The sequence below is a fragment of the Solea senegalensis genome, linkage group LG2 (assembly GCF_019176455.1).
Source record: "Solea senegalensis isolate Sse05_10M linkage group LG2, IFAPA_SoseM_1, whole genome shotgun sequence".
NCBI lineage: Eukaryota > Metazoa > Chordata > Actinopteri > Pleuronectiformes > Soleidae > Solea > Solea senegalensis.
In genome coordinates, this window is record NC_058022.1 from 36,254,003 (window position 1) to 36,273,862 (window position 19,860).

Below are 19,860 nucleotides of genomic sequence, written 5' to 3' on the forward strand. Positions count from 1 at the left end.
CTAAGTTCACATGTCTTATTTTTTTGATTACGGCTTTTGAAATATTTAATTTAGACATGCTTCAGTGACACAAAGTGACCACACGAGGCAGCAGTAGACCAGCAGCTCCTGTGTCCCTGTGACCTGAAATCACTGATTTTCTCTATGGGCTTTGGTGTGGGAGAGTGAGTGGTTTACACACTTCAGTTTAACAGCCAGAAAAAGTGGCAACAATGTTTGTAGACTTCAGCTCAGGTAGATTTTATGAGGTTTACCACAGCATGTGCCCTCAAATTACTCACTTCTTATTGTTTTCTCTGTATGCTCCGTCACCCCTTTTGTCGCCGGGCAGAAGAACGCCGTGCTCGCCATCTCTCCTGCCACCATGGAGGTGCTGATGCGAGTGCTCGCCGACTGCTCCATGGGAAGCTGCCCCTCCGACGAGGGCGAGGACTGGGACAGCGAGGCCCCCGACAGGAAGGCCCTGCTGACTCTGGGCTGCCTGCGCGAGGTGGTGCAGCGTCTGCTGGCGTCCAGCTCTGACCAGCGGCAGGTGGAAATCGCCTCGGTGCTGGAAAACTACTTTAAGCTCCTCAACTCGGACCCGGCGGCCGTGGTCGCTGCTCGACAGCAGCAGCAGCAGCAGCAGCAGCAGCAGCAGCAGCAGCAGCAGGCTAAGGGACGAGTGCCGACGCTGGGGCGACACTGGGAGAGTCGCTTTGTGGCGCTGCAAGTGCACATGCTCGGTAGAGTTTAACTTTAAGTTTTTTAATCATTAATTCTGTAGAATGAAGCCGGTGTGACTTGTGTTGTTTTGCCTCAGACACGATCAGGGACATGTTCCTGTGCTCAGACAGACCTGTTCTACAAGCCATTTTCCTCAACAGCAACTGTTTCGAGCATCTGACTCGACTTCTGCAGAACAGCAAGGTAAGCAGACACACACACACACACACACACACACACACACACACCTGTCCTCCACCATTATACCAGTATGACACCACTTTAGTCATCTGATAACACTAGAATATTATGATTTTTACAGTTTGATGTAGTACTGTGCAGCTTCAGGCTGATTTGAATTATATGAACAATTCATACACCGCTAAAATATAAATGATAACAATCAAAGTAAAGGTTTACAGGTATTTTCGTGTCACTATGACACAAATAAGTCATATTAACAGCATATTTCTTTCTGTTTATCCTCTTTTATTAAAAATCTTTATGTTTTTATCAGCGTTAGTTTACTGGAGAGCAGATATGTAATATAAATGGTCAATCATGTGTTTTATGTTAATATTTGTCTGCTGACATATAATTCAAAGTCGTTCAAAGTCACATCTAAGTGTGGTCTTCATAATAACACCAGAAATCCTGCACATACATTCTGTTGTTGGAAGAAAGTTCATGGTTATTAAAGAAATTGAAGGAATTGCTTAAAAAAATCTTGAAAACAAAGTTATTTAAGAAAGTGTGCGCAGGGGAACCGGCTTCCATCTTATTCTTGGTTAAATGTGTGTTTTTGTAGTTAAAATGTATGTTTTTGGTAAAAGTTGTACAAATAAGGCAAGAGAAATGAAATGAAATGTTATGACCTGCAGTAAAGTGTGGAAAGGAGCTTTTTCCCCCCCGACATTGCATGTTTACCTCTCCACAGCAAGGCTGGATCACCAACACGCCTCCTCACAGTGACCTCTGTGAAGGTCACAGCTTCTAACCGCTCCCCCTGTCCTTCACTGACAACCTGCACCCTCCCTCCCTCTCTCTCTCCTCCTGTCTCCCCTCTTCTCTCCCCCACATGTTGACACTGTTGCCTGTTGTGTGTGTGTGTGTGTGTGTGTGTGTGTGTGTCAGCTGGTTAGGGTGCGCGGCAGACAAGGACCAGAAAGATTTAACCAACAACAGGTTACTGACAGCAGAGAGGGACACTCAGGTACCGCCGAGAAAAACACAGACCACGCCCCCTCCCTCCCTCCCTCCCGACACTCATCAATCACCTCCCTGCCCCTCCCTCACTCTCTGCTGCTGCCACGCCCCCTTCCCTTCCCTTCCAGCTGGAGGCCTCTCCACAGCATCACAGACGCTCCTCACACACTCTCACAATCAGACACACGGTGGCGCTGTACTTATGTTATCTTGTAGATGAAGAGATTAGAGAATCGTGGTGTGTTTATAGTCATTAAAATGCAAAAAATGTAGATTTTAATGCCTGAAATTGTCTTAAATACATTAAAATAATACACACACACACATGCGTTTAGAATATTGCTGTTTTGTCATTTTGAGCTTGTAGGTATTCATTTTAAAATGACAACAGTTGTAAGGTGCAGGAAAGGTGTGAAAAAGTATTGAATATTAGGCACTTTATCTTAATTTTATGAATTCTACTTCTTTTACACTTTTAAATAACTTTATTTTGAAAGAACTTCAGTTCCTTCTCAATGATCCAGGCTGTCATAAAACTACAAAAATGGCCAACGTGAGTTTCTTATAACTCGCGTGGTCCACTCGAATCAGAAGTCGTAAAATGGAACGTGTAATCTTAATTTTACCAGAAAAAATATCCACATTGAGATTATTAATCTCAGGCGGAGGGGCGGAGCCTGGCAGGACACTGATTTATCCGTTGCTCTTGTTACTTGAAAAGTCTTTTACTCTGGTCGTGTGAATCCTCGGCGGAGTGAATCGTCCCGTGTGCCACAGAAAGGTCACCTTTCAGTCTGCCCTTTGTTCTTCCCACACACTGAGCCTTTATGAGGGTTAATCTGTGTGTTGATGTGGATTATGTGAACACACACACATAGACAGACAGCAGTGTGGCCTCAGAGCGGCTGTAACCTGATGCTGCAGCAGCTCTGAAGCCACGCTGCAGCTGCTTTAAGTTTGTTTTCACCAAAACAAAAACTACAAAAGTAGACTTTAATGTGTTCTTGCTGTGGAGAGGCCACGCCCACTCCCCACCATTCACCCTGCCCTTCATTGTCCTGGTTTTCTGCGGTGTACCCTGGGCTCCACTGGAATGCTCTCACCTTGTCCTGGTGTGTGTGTTCTCACAGAGTTCACTTGGTCTGAGGTGATGATCTGAGTGTTTTGATTGAGTGTGGCCACAGTCCCTCTCCAGCGGGTTCTGACCCACATGGGCTCAGTGATCCAGCATGTGTCGGTCCTGAGCAGGACAGAGCTGCTGGACAGGAATGTGTGTGTGTGTTTGTTTGTTTGTTTTATGGGTTGCATGCTCTTCTCTGTGTGAGGATAAAGAGTCTGTTTGTGTTGATCTGTGTGAGGAGCGGGTGGTTTTTATTTACTTTGACTTGTTTTTGACCGAACCCTAACAGCTTCCTGCTTCAGCTACATCTTCACCCTGGTTTTTTTGTTTGTTTGTTTTACCTGGAGCAGAAAGATGAATTTTAACCCAATGATCTGCAGTAGAAGCTTTGATGTCAGCTTCTCCTGCTGCAGAAACAATGATTTTACTCACATTTACTCACTAAATAATTCAAACGCAGAGGCATTAAGTTTCCTCCTCCAACTGTGACGCATGTGGCCTTACATAAGTCAATCATAGCATCATAAACCATGTTCATGAACGTGGCTTTAAATTGTGTGATAACATCCACCTGGAATAACAGGACATTCACCTTGTTGTTCTCGTGGTTACCAGTATCTCACCTGTCTGATTGTTCTTCAGGTGTTTCAGGGGCGACTCGACTCCCTCGCTGTAGCCACCATCAAAGCCCTGACAGTAGTGATGCACAAATCACCAGCTGCAAAGGTAACAATGGCCATAGATACAACATTTTCAATATTTATCAATGTTTATACTATGTCTGTAAATACTGAAAATGATGGGGCCTGGAATTAAGCCTTGTGGTACACCACAAGAACGTTTTATCAATGAGAAAAGGGAAGCGGCCTTTTAAGGAAGAAAAAAAGTTTTGATGGGTCAACTAAAGTCAATAGTATCCCATTCCATAGGGCCAAGAATCGAGCCTTGTGGTACACCACAGCGATGGTTTATAGATGAGAGAGGGTTAAAAAAAAATTTGTTGGAGAAGTTAACCAAGAGTCCTTTTTGGTACTGTACTGTAAAAAAGCTAAATCTTTACCTGAAGTTGAGATATGGCGATAAGAAAAGGGCCCAGAATCGAGCCTTGTGGCACACCACAGCGACGTTTGGTAGATGAGAGAAGGAACGTTTTTAAGGAAGAAAAAAAATTAGTTTTGAGGCGTTTGCTTAAGTTCTAGGTTTGTTCTTGAAAATCTGTTCAACCTTAATCCGAAATTATAACACAGAGAAAAAAAAAAAGGGCCCAGAATCGAACCTTGTGCTACACCATAGCTATGGTTAATCATTTTCACAACTTGAGTTACAGAGAAAAGAATAAGGCCAAGAATTGAGCCTTGCTGTACACTGCAAGTATTAAAGTATTAGAAGAAACAAGGACTGTACTTTCAAATCTGGTGAATCTCTCCCTGTAGTTTGGACATGTTACCTACACAGATGCCATTAGTATTTATTCAGAGTCCTGATTTGTGCCACTCCTGCAGGAGGTATTCAAGGAGAGGATTGGTTACAATCATCTGTATGAAGTGCTCATCTCACTGGGCCAACCATCGCGACACCTTCTCAAAGAACTGATGAACATGGTGAGAAGAACGGTATCTTCAGTGCTTTATTGACTCACAGATACACAATATCTGTTGTTGACTGAATCTTTGTCCGTGTGTTTTTGTTGAGGCGGTGGAGGGCGAGCACAGCTCAGTGGGTCTCCTGGGTATAAGTAACGTGGAGCCCTTGCTGCTGCTGGTCCAGTGGCTCCCGGAGCTGGACTCTTCGGAGCTGCAGCTTTTCACGACTGATTGGCTCCGCCGCCTCAGCTGCCTTAATCGTCAGACCCGCGCCACCTGTGTCAACGCCAGCATGGTCATGCAAGCGCTAGCTGCCCTGGAACGCCATGAGCGACTTCATCGAGCTTGTGCCGAGAGCCTGCTGGGGCTGGTCGGCTCACTGGGCTCCCAGTCATTGAGCGCGAGGGAACTTCTGGGGTTCCTGCGCCTCCTCAGGCCCCCAGAGTCAAGCCAGGCTCATCCCTATGTGGGTCCCGCCCTGAGAGCCCTCCTGACTATGGTACGCAAACAGGGCCTGGAGAGTGCAATGCAGTATTTTGACCTGTCGCCCAGCATGGCCGGCATCGTCGTGCCAACCGTGCAGCGCTGGCCAGGCTCCGCCTTCAGCTTCCTTGCCTGGTTGTCTCTGGATCAGGATCAGTTGGGTCCACCCAGCAAAGACAAGAGGAAACAGCTCTACAGGTGAGATGACACAACACCTTTATTGACCAAACGTGGTGGCGTTTCTGCCTTCTCAACATGTCTCGCTTTATTTTTACGCTCTCCAGCTTTTTCACCCCGGGAGGAACGGGGTTTGAGGCCTTCATCAGCTCCGCTGGTGTCCTCGTGGTGGCCGTTTGCACCAAGAAGGAGTATGTCACCGTCATGCTGCCCGACTACTGCTTCTGTGACTCTCTCTGGGTGAGTTCCTGACATGGTATGACACATGAAAAAGAGAATAAAATCAGTTTGGCGTGAGTAGCTCTTGTTTGTGAATGTCTTCCTGCAGCACAGCATCGGTGTTGTTCACGTACCAGGAAAGAGGCCATTTGGTCAGAGCCTCGTCTACATTTATGTTGATGGACAGCAGAAACTGTCTGCTCCCCTTAAGTATCCCACCATGACAGAGGTGAGACACACTCAATACTGACTGTTTTATTGAGAAAAGATGGGGCCCAGGGTCAAGCCTTGTGGGACACCGAAGGTTGCTGTTTTGTGAGGTGGTTTTGTCTCTTGTCTCGTAGCCATTCACGTCGTGCTGCATCGGCTCCGCCGGTCACCGCACCACAACGCCACCGCCCTCCCAGATTCCCGACCCCCCCTTCTCCTCCGCCACCACACCCACCACTCGCTCCTCGCTGGGCAGCATCCTGTCGCCGCAGACGTGGGGCGGGTTGCTGGGCGGGAAACCCGAGTCTGTGACTAAGCTGATCTCGGCGGGGACGCAGGACAGCGAGTGGGGAAGCCCCACGTCGCTGCAGGGGCAGCTGGGAAGCGTCATGGTGTTCCACGAGCCGCTGCAGCCCAACCACGTCAAAGCCATCTGCAGCTCTGGTAAACAGGATGTGACGTAAGAGGAGGACGGACGTGCTTGTCCGTCACCTTCAATCCTAACTCTTCCTCTTTGTCTCTTACTCAGGTCCAAACTGCATCTCTCCGTTAAAAGCCCAGGAGTCGGAACACGGCGACGTTTCGTCCAAACTGCTGCTACACTACTCACCCAAGGTGATTGTACCTGCCCCCTCAGGGTCAGCCACATAATCCTTCGTTTCCTGTTGTGGATGAGAGTGAATGAACTGGATCTGTTTCCGTTTGTCTCATCACAGGCCTGTAAGAATCCCATTTGTCTGGATCTGTCTCCCAACAAACTGCACGGACGACTCACTGGAAACAAAGTCGTCAACTGGGACATCAAGGTGGGAGGAGCCTATTATTCATGTCGTATTACATTAATCACAGAATATTGAGTTTATATTTGTCTTTTTAGGACATGGTCAACTGTGTGGGCGGCGTCTCCGTGCTCTTCCCTGTCCTGGAGCAGTTGTCCCTGATGACGTCGGATCAGGACCAGCACGGCAGCGATCCCGCTGCGGGGTCAGAGTTCATCACCCCGGACGTTTCCACTCCGGCGGACGGAGACTGGGTCATCCTCCCATCCAACAGAGCTTCAGGTGCGTCTTCTCCCTCCATCACGTCTTGACCACACCGCGGAGCAAAGAGTGGGAGACACGTCTGTGTTTGGATGTTGTGTTTCAGAGGCTCGTCTGGAGAAGAACCTGGTGGCCACCTTCCTGTTGGTGCTGAAGCACTTCCTGCAGAGACATCACATCAACCAGGAGAACCTCCTGCACTCACATGGTGTGGCGACACTGGGAGCTCTGCTGCAGAAGGTCTGTGCTTCTGTTTTTAATCCCTACTCCCGTCCAACTTTGTCTGTGAAGCACTTTAAAACGACCACAGTGGACCAAAGGGTTTTCCTCTGTGTCTTTACTCTCGTCTTTGCTCTCTCCGTGTTTACAAGTTTATTCAGTTCATGATTTCAAACCCTGAGTCAACGTCCACATGCAGGGAAAGTCCACAGGGACATGGATTAAAGAAAGTCTACAGTGTCTGAGATGATGTGACAATAGCTGCTTAAAGCAAAGACACCACACCCTGGAATAGAAAATAAACCATGATAGTAATTCATTTCTAAAAATAAACGTCTATAATTGCTGTGTGTGTGTGTAGTTGTGTTCAGGTCAGGTGGACGTGAGCGTGCTGGTGGCCGTGCAGCTGCTGATCGAGCAGGTGACGTACGAGAAGAACACGTCTCTGCTGCAGCAGCTTCACACGCATCTGCTCTTCAACTTCAACATCTGGAGCAGAGGAGACTTCCCGCTGCGCATCGGTGAGAGCGCGACAGAACCAGAACCAGTTCTGACTCAAAGTTAAAACAGTGGTTCCCAAACACTGGGTCAGGGACCCTCAGATTTATGTTTAAAATGAGTTGTTTACCAGTTCAAGATGATACGAGATGTAGCTGTAAATTACTCGCACATTTTATGATTGGTGGTTAGGATTATTATATTTATATAATATGTATATATTATAGACACATTCTTGTCCCAAGAAGAGCGGGAGAACACAAACCGTTTAATCTCTTATTTAATGTTGTATCTCAGAGAATATGAAGTTAAAGTACAGATGAAGCTGCTGTATTCTATGTCTAACGTCAGATGTGTGTGTGTGTGTGTGTGTGTGTGTGTGTGTGTGTGTTAAAGGTCATATCCAGTACATGTCCACTGTCATTAAAGACAACAGGAAACAGTTCAGGAAAAAATATGGCGTCCAGTTTCTGTTGGACACCATTCGTCTTTATTACGGGTGAGACTCGATATCCCACTGTCCCCACACACACACACACACACACACACACACACACACACACACACACAGAGGACATGACCCCGCCGTGTTCTGTCCACTCTGCAGGAAGAACAACAACAACAACAAAGAGAGCGACCTGAGCGAGGACGATGTCCGCACCATCCGCGCGTCGCTCTGCGGCCTCGTCAAGTACTACATCAGCAAGGGCATGTCGCAGGAGGAGATGCACAGCATTCTGGGATACATGGCTGCCATCGGAGATGAAGACCAGGTCAGACGTGTCAGACGTGGAGACGCAGGGGTTTTTAATTTGAAGAAATGTGGAGTAGGCCAGGTGTTCTTTCAGCGTGTGACCAACATTATTTGTCATTAAGAGGATGGCACACATACACAGGAAGCTGGAAACCTCATTTCCTCTTCTACTATTGACTTATATTTTTAAAAAAGCAAGTTTGACTCAACACCTAATACAGGAAATCTGTTGCCACGTCGCCCCCTGTCTGTCACTGCATGTATCACCTCACACTGCTCTTCTATATGTGTATATCACCTTCTGTTCACATATGGTCAATATAATCATGTGATTATCGTCCTCCTCCTCCACAAATCTACAATTTTATGTTTATTAAACAGGATTATTTAAAGGGATATTTAAGGGAAAACACATTATAGACCCTTAAGAAAAGACTCACTGAATAAAATCTACATTAACTTAAGTCTACAATGTCTTTATCTCACTGTGAGACAGACTTTTCCAACAGGAAACTGAAGTTTGTAAACCACTCACTCTCCCACACCAAAGCCCATGGAGAGAAGCAGGGACACAGGAGCTGCTGGTCTGCTGCTGCCTCGTGTGGTCACTTTGTGTCACGGAAGTAAATCAAAAGGATTTTAATAAAATAAGACATTTGAAGTTAGTGATGGAGGCAGCAGTGGATCAACAACTCCTGTGTGTGAGATGTTAAAATCACTCATTCTCTCTAGGTTTGGTGTGGGAGAGACTGAGTAGTGAGTAAATTAACACTTTTTATGTGGTCTGTGTCTGTGTGTGTGTGTGTGTGTGTGTGTGTATTGCAGCTGTGTGTCCTGCTGGAGTTGCTGCTCAGCCTCTTCCAGAGCAGTCCGGCCCGGGACCAGATCTTCCTGCTCCTCTTTGAGCCCGGAGCGGCCGACTCCTGCTACGCTCTCCTCCTCAACAACAAACACTCGGACCGACTCCGGGAGCTCGTCTTCAAGGTCAGTCAACGCCCTCTGACTGACTCACACTCTGTACTCTGTGACGTCTGTTTAAAAAGCTCTTCAGTCGTCGCATTAACACACACACACACACGTGTGACATGTTTTTCTCCAGCTGTTTGAGCGCATGCTGCGCTGCGACCGCGTCTACGAGAAGAACAAGCAGCGTCTGAGGCTGAGGGAGGCCGGTTACTCCGGGCTGTCGCTGCTCTTCTCTGAGCTCCACGTCACACCCACGCTCGTCCGCTGTCTCCTCAACCAGGTCCTCCACACAGGTCAGCCCTCCATCATCATCATCATCATCATCATCATCATCATCATCATCATGTTCATGTTTGTGGACGTAAAACAGCCCAAATTTTGTTAATTCAGCATTTAAAATCTGCCTTTGAATTTATGTAAATGACACAAAGTGACCACACGAGGCAGCAGTAGACCAGCGGCTCCTGTGTTTCTCCTTCGTTAAAACACTGGTTTTCTCTATGGGCTTTAGTGTGGGAGTGTGAGTGGTTTACAAACTTCAGTTTCCTGTACACTTTACGTGCAGCATGTGTTACAGTGTGAGTCTGTGTCATTGTTACAGATCACGTGGTGAACTACAAGGACCTGATGTCTCTGGTGCAGCTCACACACCGGGCTGGACCTGCTGTACGACTCATAGTCTGCAAACGGGTGAGAAACCGCTGCTGTGTCCTGATATACGGACATGTTAACATGTTTGTAACTGTGTGTGTGTGTGTGTGAGCAGGTGTACCAGCTGCTTCAGTCTCAGCAGGACGCTGCAGTCCAGATCTCAAAGCAGCAGTGTTGGCAGGACACGCTGATGCGTCTGTACCTGCGCGGTGACAGCTCCGTGCCGCCGCGCTGCTCCGACACTGTCAGCACCTGCAGCCTGGAGATGAGCCGCGGCGGCGGCAGCAACACCCGCCTGGAGCTGCCGCTGGAGAGGAGGACGCGCGTGGGAAGCGCCGGGCTACTGGAGGACGACCGGCTCAGCGTCGGCGACGCGCGCTCCGTGGACAGCCTGGACAATGGCGACGTCATCTCGCTCCTGGACACGCCCTCTTCCTCCGCGTCCACAGAGCCGCAGCTCCATGCCAAACCCTGGGTGGTGGGGAAGTCCGGCGGCCTGACGCTGGACCTGTCGCACCTGCAGGCGTACGAGGGCGGCGACAGCGGCAGCCAGACGCCCGGAAGCGCGCCCAGCACGCCGTCGCCCGTGGAGGCGTCCAAGCCCTTCCCGGGGATGTTGGGGGATCGGGACGCGGCCAATGAAGACAGTTTCCTCTTCAGTGACAGCATCTCGCTGGGAGAGTCCTTCAACAATGCTGAGGTGACAGTATTTCACAGAATTTCAAAATAAAAGTGTTTGTTTTGATATGGAATGGAATATAATTCACAATAAAAATTTATTTTTTTAGGTCCCTAAACACATTTTTCACATTTTCTTAAAGATTAAGATAAGTTAAGTTTTTTTGTGTATATGCTTTAAAATTTATTTGAATTAATTACAAAAAAAAAGACATTTTAACTTAGATACAATTTATATCACAATTTCAAGTCACGGTATGAAAATAAAACTTCCCAAACACTGGGTGGGGACCCACAGATGGGCCACAGGGTCCCTAAACACTTTTCCCAAATTTTCCTAACCTGTATGTAATTTTTTTGTGTATATATTTTTTAATAAAATGAATTTCAATTAATTACATTTAAAAAAAAGTACATTTTAACTTGAAGTGACTTGAAGTTTTATTGCACCCAAATTTGCTCTTGACGCAATTTAGATTGTGAGTTCAAGTCACGGTATGAAAAGAAAAGTTCCCAAACATTGGGTGGGGACCCACAGATGGGTCACGGTAGAGTTTTTTGGGTCCTTTATTTCAGATTTTTTTGTGTGTATATGTTTTATATGAATTCATGTGGCCTGAGGTTTCATGTAACGACGGTGACTCTGTGTGGCCCTCTAGAGGACGGAGGAGGAACTGTGCAGCATGCTGCTGGAGATCGTGCTATGTGTGATGTGGCGTGGCGTGGAAGGGTCCGACGACTCAGCGTGGCTGGAGCGCGGTCAGGTCTTCTCCGCTCTCACCAAACTGGGCACCAGCAACGAGCTGCTGCTCCCGGTCGACCACATCAAACTCAGGTACGCCCCCTGCTGGCCTGAGCGGCCTGTAAAGATGCGCACAGATCTAATCTCCTCTCTCTCTTCTCTTTGGTAAACCTCCAGTCTGATGGAGCGGATGTTGGAGTGCGCGGTGGGCGATAACCGCGAGGCGTCGGCCGCCACGCTGCCCCAGCACACGGAGAACGCGGTGCGGCTGCTGCACATGGTGCAGGACTTCCTGCAGGCCGAGGGCCTGGTGAGTCCGGCGCTCTGGACGGAGAAGGTTCTGGAGGAGACGGTGACGCTGATGGACAGCCTCATGGTGTGGTACTCCGCCGGAGACCAGTGGTTCCAGCTGTCGCAGCTCGGACTGAGGCTGCTGCTGGGCTTCATGGCGCAGGAAGACACTGAGGTGACGTCTCCGCCCTCATCAAAGGGTTCACAAACATGGGGTCCTGTGCCCATCTGTGGGTCACAGGAGATCTTTTTTTTATGTACAAATTTGCTCTTGTTAATTTTGTCATGAGAGTTTGCCATCTTTAAAAACAGGTTCCCAAACACTGGGTTGGGACCCATGGATGGGTCACGGGAGATGTTTTTTGGGTCCCCTAAGCAAATGTTCTGAATCCTCCAGCCTTAAAGTTGAGATTTAGAATAAAAATGGATTCTGTTTATGTTATTTAACAAATAATTTGTTTATTTTACAAATATGGCTGTAAATGGCTGTAAATTTGTTCTCGCTCAAATTTGGTTCCCTAACACTGGGTTGGGACCCACAGATGGGTCACAGGTGAATGTTTTTGGGGTCTCTAAACACATTTTCAGCATTTTCGCAGCCTTTCAGTTAAGATTATGTGCTTTTATGTTTTAAATAAAATTTATTTATTTTACGTTATTGAACAAATTGTTTGTTAAACAATTTAAAATGGTATTATTTATTACAAATACAGCTGTAAATTAGTTGTTACTTTATGCACAAATTTGCTCTTGTCACAATTTATGTTTATGATTTTATTTATGTAACAAATGGTTCCCAAACACTGGGTTGGGACCCACAGATGGGTCACTGGAGAATTTTTTTGGGTCCCCAAACTAAACTTGGGTCTGTGTTGCACAAAATGCATAAAATTAATTTTTATTGATTATTTGTTTAGCGATTCACAAATTCGATACTTGGAGCCACACCCCCACCCCCCCTTAAAGAACTCTTTACGTGTGTCTCAGGTGTGCGCCATGGCAACAGCCAAGCTCAATGGCATCCTGCAGACCAAGGAGGTGTCGAGCCAGGACGAGGCCTGCTACCTTCTGGGGAAGGTGGAAGGAATCCTGCGCCGCTCCATCCAGGAGCAGGCGGAGGAGGACACGTACTCCTTCCTGGTCCCTCTGCTGAGGACGCTGCTGTCCAAAGTCCACCGTCTCCTCTACATGGAGCTGCATCTGCCGCAGCTTCCCGATACCAACGGCAGCCCGTCCTTCTTCGAGGACTTCCAGCTCTACTGCAAGTCGCCCGAGTGGCGCGTCTACCTCGACAAATACGTAAGACCTTCTTCTCCTGGTGGACTCACCGCCGCCGTGACTCGTACTCACTGAGACGTTTCCCTGCAGATAATCCCGTACATGAAGCAGTATGAGATTGAGACATTCAGTCAGGGACACGAGACCATGGCTCTGTACTGGAAGGAGTGCTACGAGGCGTTCATGGTCAGTCTGCACCGGAGAGAGCGGGAGCGCGGCGAGAGTAAGATACGCTTCCAGGTGAGTTCACTCACTCATTCACACCTGTCACACCTGTAATATATTCATGTGAAGAAAAAAAAGTCAATTCAAGTCAATTCAAAGCTTCCAAAAATCAAACCAGCTTTGACTGGAATCGTTTCTGTTTCAAAATAAAAGACGTGCTTTAGTACAGCGTTGTAGAAAACTAAAGCACCAGTTTATCATAATATCATATAATATAAATATATATAACACATTTGCTTTTACACGATGAACCAGTGCTGAAAGATTTCGTTTGAAGTGTTTACAGACAGATTTTCTGCCTTTAATATTTAAGTGAATTTAAAAACACTCACTTTAACAATTATTAATATTATTTTAATGACAACATTGAAAAAACCTCTTACTGAATTGAATAAATAACAGAAATGTATAACAATTCCAATAAGAGGCTAATTTTGTTGTTTTAATACGCGATTTATTTTTCAGCTTTCTTCATAAAATTGTATTTATTTTAGACATTGTTTGATATTTAACCACCGCTTATTCTATGTCTAAATTCATTTTATTCAATTCAAGTAAATTTTAGTTTATGAACTGATTCATTTATGGTTATTTCATCCTTTTAATTTGTCCTTTTATTAACTTGATATAGCTTTTATTTTCTTTATTGTCCCACAACTCTCTGTGCAGTTGGAACATGAATTAAGGTTAAAACATTGGTGCATAAATGCTTCATTATAGTTAATTTGCACTTATTTTTGCATCCACTTCCATAAACAGTGAACTGATATTGCCTGTAGTCTTTTTAAATAATGAATGAATTCATGATTCTTAATTCAGAGTTTTACAAACGTTCTACATGTGGACCAGACACAAATCACAAAATAACTTTTTTTATGTATGTGTATGTGATTTAAAACATAAACACACGTAAATCAGTGAAAGTCATTAAAAATTAGTTTTGGGACCCAAAAAAAATCACCCGTGACCCATCTGTGGGCCCCCGACCCAGTGTTTGAGAATCCCCACCAGATGACTTAGTTTTCACTTGTGTTTTTTTTAATCTGTGACATCACTTCCTCCTCCTCCTCCTCAGGAGCACTTTGTGGAGCCCTTCTCTCGCCGAGGACGCCAGGAGAACCTCCGCCACAACAGTATGTTGAAGCAGCATCACGGCCTCAGCGGCGCCATCCTGAGGCAGTGGAAGGCGGCGCGGCGCGGCCTGGTGTGTGAGAGAGGACCGTGGGCCGACAGGTACGGCTGCGTGTGCGCTCTGAACGTCTGTATTTATAGAAACAAATGAGGTAAACGTGAGCTGTGAGTGCGTGTTTTCTAACAGGCAGCAGGACGAGATGCACTGCAGAGTCTCCAGCGCTGAGAACTTCTCCCGCATGAGACTGAAGCTCGTACGCAACTACAACTTTGACCCTCACAGAGAAGCCAGCGCTCTGAGGGACAACCTGGGTGAGAACACACGCACGCACACACACACACACACACACGCACACGCACACACGTCATCCTTTAAAACGTGTGTGTGCAGCTGCATCGACTCTGTGTCTGACTATGTTTAAGTAAATCATGATTCATGATGTTGTTAAAAAACTAATATGTAGTGGAATAATTACATGTGTGGGTTTTGTTAAAATTTAAGATTTAAAATAACGTCAATTATATTTGAGGACATTTGAGATTTTTAATATGAAGAGTTAGAACTCTGCAGGCACTAGGGGGCAGCACATTTAAAGTCCCTCCAAAAACAAAAACTGTTAGAACTCAACTGTACAAGGTCCAGTCCAAACCAAACTTGCTACTGTTGATAACTGTGTAGAAATATTCAATTTTGAACATAGCGCCCCCTGCAGCACCGCTGTCAACACAAAGATCCACTTCAAATTAAGTTCCGATCTGAGGCAAACCTGTTGTGATAGACTGCGTGTCTCCTCCTCGTGGTCTCAGGTGTTCATCAGCAGCGCGTGAACGCCGAGTCTCTGCTGCTGGAGGCGGTGAAGCAGGTCAAAGTCAGCGACCTGGACGACGACATCCTGGACCTGCCCGAGGACGACCCCGCCGCCGCCGCCAACACGCAGTCAGTCACCCAAACGTCGGCACACGCTCACACAGGAGAACCGCCGGGAACCGTCAGGGTCACGCTCTCGTTTTGTCCGTGTGCTGCAGGGCTGAAGCAGAGGAGGCGGGGCAGAAGGAGAAGCTGGTGCTGTCTGAAGACTGTGAGCTGGTGACGGTGGTGGACGTGGTGCCCGGACGCCTGGAGCTCACCACGCAGCACATCTACTTCTACGACAGCAGCCAGGAGAAAGAGGAAGGTGAGATTTCCTCCACACGTCCACCTGATAAAGATTTACAGAAAATAGAATAGAATTCCAAAATCTGCTGTCGTTCTCTGTGTCATGTTGCTGAGAATCTGGATTAACTGCCGTATTATTTAAGTCTAATCTCGTCACCGTCTCATTCCAAGGTGTGGGCCACGACTTCAAGTGGCCACTGTCTCAAATCCGGGAGGTGCACCTGCGGCGCTTTAACCTGCGCCGCTCCGCTCTGGAGATCTTCCTCATCGACCAGACCAACTACTTCCTCAACTTCAAGAAAGAGGTGAGAGCGCCACCTGTCCACAAAGGTGAGGAAATGAAAGAAATAAACCTGTTTCTGACGAGTTCTGTGACGTGAAACAGGCGAGGAACAAGGTCTACGGCCGCATGTTGATGCTGCGATCGCTCAATCTGTACGGAACGCGCTCGCCGCAGGAGCTGCTCAAAGCCTCGGGACTCACACAGGTCAGCAAACTACTTCCTGTGTCAGGGTGTCACTTTTATTGTGGAGAACGGAGCTGACACATTCTTCTCCTTCCTCTCAGAAATGGGTGAACCGGGAGATCTCTAACTTTGACTACCTGATGCAGCTGAACACGATCGCGGGCCGGACGTACAACGACCTGGCTCAGTACCCGGTGGTACGTTCCTCTCTGAGAACGCCGCAGCTGTCTCTCTGTCAAACGTCCTCACTGACCTTTTTGTCCCTCTGCAGTTTCCCTGGATTTTGTCGGACTACACGTCGGAGGAGCTGGACCTGAGCGACCCACGCGTCTTCAGAGATCTGTCCAAGCCGGTGGCCGTGCTGAACGAACGCAACGCCAAGGCGGTTCGAGAGAAGTACGTGTGACACCGAGAAGAGACGTGTCCGTGGTTTAGATTTGTAATCTTAAGAGTGTGGACGTGTTCTTCAGGTACGAGAGCTTCGAGGACCCGACCGGCACCATCGACCGCTTCCACTACGGCACTCACTACTCCAACGCCGCCGGAGTCATGCACTACCTCATCAGAGTGGAGCCGTTCACCTCCATGCACATCCAGCTGCAGAGTGGACGGTGAGAGGAACACTGTAACCATGGCAACTGATGCTACAGCGGGAGGAGATTTTAGAATCTGCAACCATGTACCTGCTCTGATGAGGTTCAGCTGAGCCGATGCTGAAATGTGGAGGAGTCATGATCGCCAATGTTGATGATATCCAACTGTAGATCAGTTGGGGAATTACAAATTCTACTTATAATTATAAAAAACAACAGGTACTGCATCACTTATGGAAAGCTTCAAAAAAGTCTTTTTTCTCGGAAACGAGGCAGTTAGAATCACTGAAGGTTGAGTTCTCCTTCTTAATAAACCTACACTTGTACTTGGTCTGTGTGAGCTGTGTCAAGTGAGGACATGCTGACATGTGTATGACTCAGTGTGTCGTGCCTTGCCTCAGGTTCGACTGCGCCGACCGTCAGTTCCACTCCATCCCAGCGACGTGGCAGACGCTCATGGACAACCCCAACGACGTTAAGGAGCTCATCCCAGAGTTCTTCTACTTCCCCGAGTTCCTTGAGAACCAGAACGGTGAGCTGTTCAAACTCAGAACCTTCTCAAATCAAGTTTGTTGTCTTACTTTTGCTTCTGTCCTCCTGTATCCTCCTCTGTCCTCTGTCCTGTGTCCTGTGTCCTGTGTCCTGTGTTGTGCAGGTTTTGACCTTGGTCGCCTGCAGATCTCTAAAGAGCGCGTGGACGACGTTGTGTTGCCTAAATGGGCCAAATCCCCCGAGGACTTCATCTACAAGCACCGTAAAGCCCTGGTGAGTCCGGCTGAGATTAAGTGAAGAAGCGTTGCCATTGTGTGGATTTTCATGCCGGATTATAATCCCTGTGTGTGTGTGTGTGTCACCAACAGGAGTCAGATTACGTGTCCACTCACCTTCACGAGTGGATCGATCTGATCTTTGGTTTCAAGCAGAGAGGCCCCGCGGCCGTGGAGGCGCTCAATGTCTTCTACTACTGCACATATGAGGGTAAGACGTCCACACACAGGACAAGGGTCAAAGGTCAAGTTCAGGCATCTTTAATGAACTAATGTTGCTATTTTTATTGAATAATTTATTATAAGTTGTTCTTAGAAAAATAAAAGACCCCTCTTTCATTTTGTTAGTTATTCTTATAAAATAAAATACACTCTTTTATGGTATCTTTTGGTTTAGTATTAGTCTTATTAAATGAAATACACTTTTTTACATTATCTTTCATTTTAAAAGTTATTCTTATTAAATAAAATACACAATAAAATAAGAGCCACTGACAGCTTTTTGTTACTACTTCCTGTTTACACCTTTTGACATAAGACTTATCAGTGAAAACAGTAAGATGGTGGTGTGGTCCTGCAGGTGCAGTGGACCTGGACTCCATCACTGATGAGAAGGAGAGGAAAGCGGTGGAAGGAATGATCAACAACTTTGGACAAACACCGTGCCAGTTACTCAAGGTGCAGACACACTTTATCCACCCTACTGTTTCACTCTGGATGACGTTCTGCAGCTCACGTGGACCTTTCTGTGTCTTCAGGAGCCACATCCAGTGCGTCTGTCCCAGGAGGACGTGGACAAGAGGAAGTCTCAGCTGGACTCGTCTCCTCTCAACATGTTTGAACACCTCAACGACCTCAAGTCCTTCTTTGTCGAGGTTTGATCTCTCTACTGCTCGTGGGAGTGATAAATAAACACGTTCACGTCTTTATCTCACTGTTACACAGACTTTTCCAACAGGAAACTGAAGTTTGTAAAGCACTCACTCTCCCACACAAACTTCAGAGTGTAACGGTGAGATAAAGACGTGAACATGTGAAGATGATTCCAGTTGTTCTTCGTCTTTGTCTCTTGATCCTGACGTTAAACCTGAACTATCCCTTTAAATCCTCCGTCACAGGGCATCAGTGACAGCGTGCCGCTGGTTAAAGCTGTGGTGCCAAAGAATCAGTCACATTCCTTCATCACCCAAGGAAGCCCCGACACTCTGGTGATAAGGCTCGTCACTGTTATGATGTTCAATGTGGTGAAAGATGAGATTTAATGAATGAATGAATGAATGATTGGCGCCTCCAGGTGACGGTGAGTCAGAACTGCTTGGTGGGGACTCATGGGTGGCTGCCTTACAACAAGAACATCTCCAACTACTTCACTTTCATCAAAGACCCCACAGTGTCGCACACAAAGTGAGAACACACACACACACGTGTCCAGACTGAACAGCTTCTGAACAGTGTAACCACACACACTCTCTCTCATCACGTTAGGACCCAGCGCTTCCTGTCGGGACCCTTCGCCGCCGGCGTGGACGTGACGACCGGTCTGTTTGTGGTCTCCCACGACGGGAAGCTGCTCTTCAGCGGCGGACACTGGGACAACAGTCTGCGCGTCACCTCGCTCGTCAAGGGCAAGACTGTGGGGCAGCACATCCGACACATGGGTGAGCAAACTGCTGCCGCTGCCGCTGCTGCTGTTGTGGCGTGTCTCTGTATGTGCGTCGTTTAGTCATCAGTGTTACTCCTCCTCCTCCTCCTCCTCCTCCTCCTCTGTGCTGCAGACATCGTGACGTGTTTGTCCACTGACCACTGCGGCATCCACCTGATCTCCGGCTCCAGAGACACCACCTGTATGGTGTGGCAGGTTCTGCAGCAGGTGACCACGCTTTCACACACTTTCACGCACGACGATTTACTGTGAAGAAAAGTCGCTTTGTTCCGTCATAGCGTGGACCAACAGAAACCTTTTAGTTTTTTATTTCTGCAAAATCTGCAAGGTTTTGTTTGAGTTTGGACAAATAGAAAACTCGAGTTAGTGTTTAAGCGTGAATGAGCAGGTGCTGAGTCTTTTACTTTGAAAACTGTGATGTTTTGTTTTCGTGTGAACAGTAACTGCGACTTTTATTTTGAAAGATGCAGGGTTTTGATGTAACGTGGATTAACAGAAACTGAGACTTTTACTTTGAAAACTGACACTCAGGTTCTGTTTGTTCACACTAAAACAAAACCTTGCACTTTAAAAAAATAAAGGTATTCAGAGTTTTTTGTTACTAAGTAACCAACTGCTTCCTGTTAACACCTGAGTGGTCATGTGACGTGTGTTTTTTCAGGTGTGTGATTAAAATGTGTTTTTTTGTTTGTGAAGCTAAAACACACAGTGTTCCTGATGATATTTTCAGAATAAAAGCCCAGTTGTAACGATGTATTTGCTGTTTTCAGGGCGGAGCTCCTGTGGGTTTGTCTCCCAAACCTGTGCAGGTGTTGTACGGACACACGGACGGGGTGGTCAGCGTCAGCATCAGCACGGAGCTGGACATGGCCGTGTCTGGATCACGGGTGAGAACACACACACACACACACAGCCGGCTTTATGCTGAGTCATGTGTTCCATGTTTTGTCATATGCTGAGTCACTGAGCTGTAAAACAGGGTTTTAGAGTGCGCCGTGAGTTGTGTCGTGTTTGAACCGTGTTGTTATGATCGCAGCTG

General features: G+C 47.0%; 1 protein-coding gene across 1 annotated transcript in view; it reads left to right on the forward strand.

The window, feature by feature from the left end:
- The window catches only part of nbeal1 (neurobeachin-like 1), a 36,368-nt gene that overhangs the window by 11,869 nt on the left and 4,639 nt on the right, over positions 1 to 19,860 (forward strand). Inside the window, exons 8-49 of the mRNA XM_044019586.1 lie at positions 332 to 725; positions 803 to 909; positions 3,674 to 3,757; positions 4,534 to 4,632; positions 4,724 to 5,295; positions 5,382 to 5,514; positions 5,603 to 5,722; positions 5,838 to 6,147; positions 6,233 to 6,318; positions 6,420 to 6,509; positions 6,581 to 6,764; positions 6,850 to 6,983; positions 7,324 to 7,483; positions 7,857 to 7,959; positions 8,068 to 8,233; positions 9,040 to 9,198; positions 9,314 to 9,473; positions 9,782 to 9,870; positions 9,947 to 10,531; positions 11,169 to 11,344; positions 11,429 to 11,717; positions 12,530 to 12,841; positions 12,911 to 13,060; positions 14,121 to 14,278; positions 14,364 to 14,488; positions 14,984 to 15,113; positions 15,203 to 15,351; positions 15,504 to 15,637; positions 15,718 to 15,819; positions 15,900 to 15,995; positions 16,070 to 16,194; positions 16,269 to 16,409; positions 16,793 to 16,923; positions 17,047 to 17,156; positions 17,252 to 17,369; positions 17,739 to 17,836; positions 17,917 to 18,033; positions 18,277 to 18,366; positions 18,453 to 18,562; positions 18,644 to 18,816; positions 18,934 to 19,028; positions 19,592 to 19,708. Of these exons, the coding sequence (XP_043875521.1) occupies positions 332 to 725; positions 803 to 909; positions 3,674 to 3,757; positions 4,534 to 4,632; positions 4,724 to 5,295; positions 5,382 to 5,514; positions 5,603 to 5,722; positions 5,838 to 6,147; positions 6,233 to 6,318; positions 6,420 to 6,509; positions 6,581 to 6,764; positions 6,850 to 6,983; positions 7,324 to 7,483; positions 7,857 to 7,959; positions 8,068 to 8,233; positions 9,040 to 9,198; positions 9,314 to 9,473; positions 9,782 to 9,870; positions 9,947 to 10,531; positions 11,169 to 11,344; positions 11,429 to 11,717; positions 12,530 to 12,841; positions 12,911 to 13,060; positions 14,121 to 14,278; positions 14,364 to 14,488; positions 14,984 to 15,113; positions 15,203 to 15,351; positions 15,504 to 15,637; positions 15,718 to 15,819; positions 15,900 to 15,995; positions 16,070 to 16,194; positions 16,269 to 16,409; positions 16,793 to 16,923; positions 17,047 to 17,156; positions 17,252 to 17,369; positions 17,739 to 17,836; positions 17,917 to 18,033; positions 18,277 to 18,366; positions 18,453 to 18,562; positions 18,644 to 18,816; positions 18,934 to 19,028; positions 19,592 to 19,708 (6,981 nt within the window). The remainder of the gene's footprint in view (positions 1 to 331; positions 726 to 802; positions 910 to 3,673; positions 3,758 to 4,533; positions 4,633 to 4,723; positions 5,296 to 5,381; positions 5,515 to 5,602; positions 5,723 to 5,837; positions 6,148 to 6,232; positions 6,319 to 6,419; positions 6,510 to 6,580; positions 6,765 to 6,849; positions 6,984 to 7,323; positions 7,484 to 7,856; positions 7,960 to 8,067; positions 8,234 to 9,039; positions 9,199 to 9,313; positions 9,474 to 9,781; positions 9,871 to 9,946; positions 10,532 to 11,168; positions 11,345 to 11,428; positions 11,718 to 12,529; positions 12,842 to 12,910; positions 13,061 to 14,120; positions 14,279 to 14,363; positions 14,489 to 14,983; positions 15,114 to 15,202; positions 15,352 to 15,503; positions 15,638 to 15,717; positions 15,820 to 15,899; positions 15,996 to 16,069; positions 16,195 to 16,268; positions 16,410 to 16,792; positions 16,924 to 17,046; positions 17,157 to 17,251; positions 17,370 to 17,738; positions 17,837 to 17,916; positions 18,034 to 18,276; positions 18,367 to 18,452; positions 18,563 to 18,643; positions 18,817 to 18,933; positions 19,029 to 19,591; positions 19,709 to 19,860) is intronic.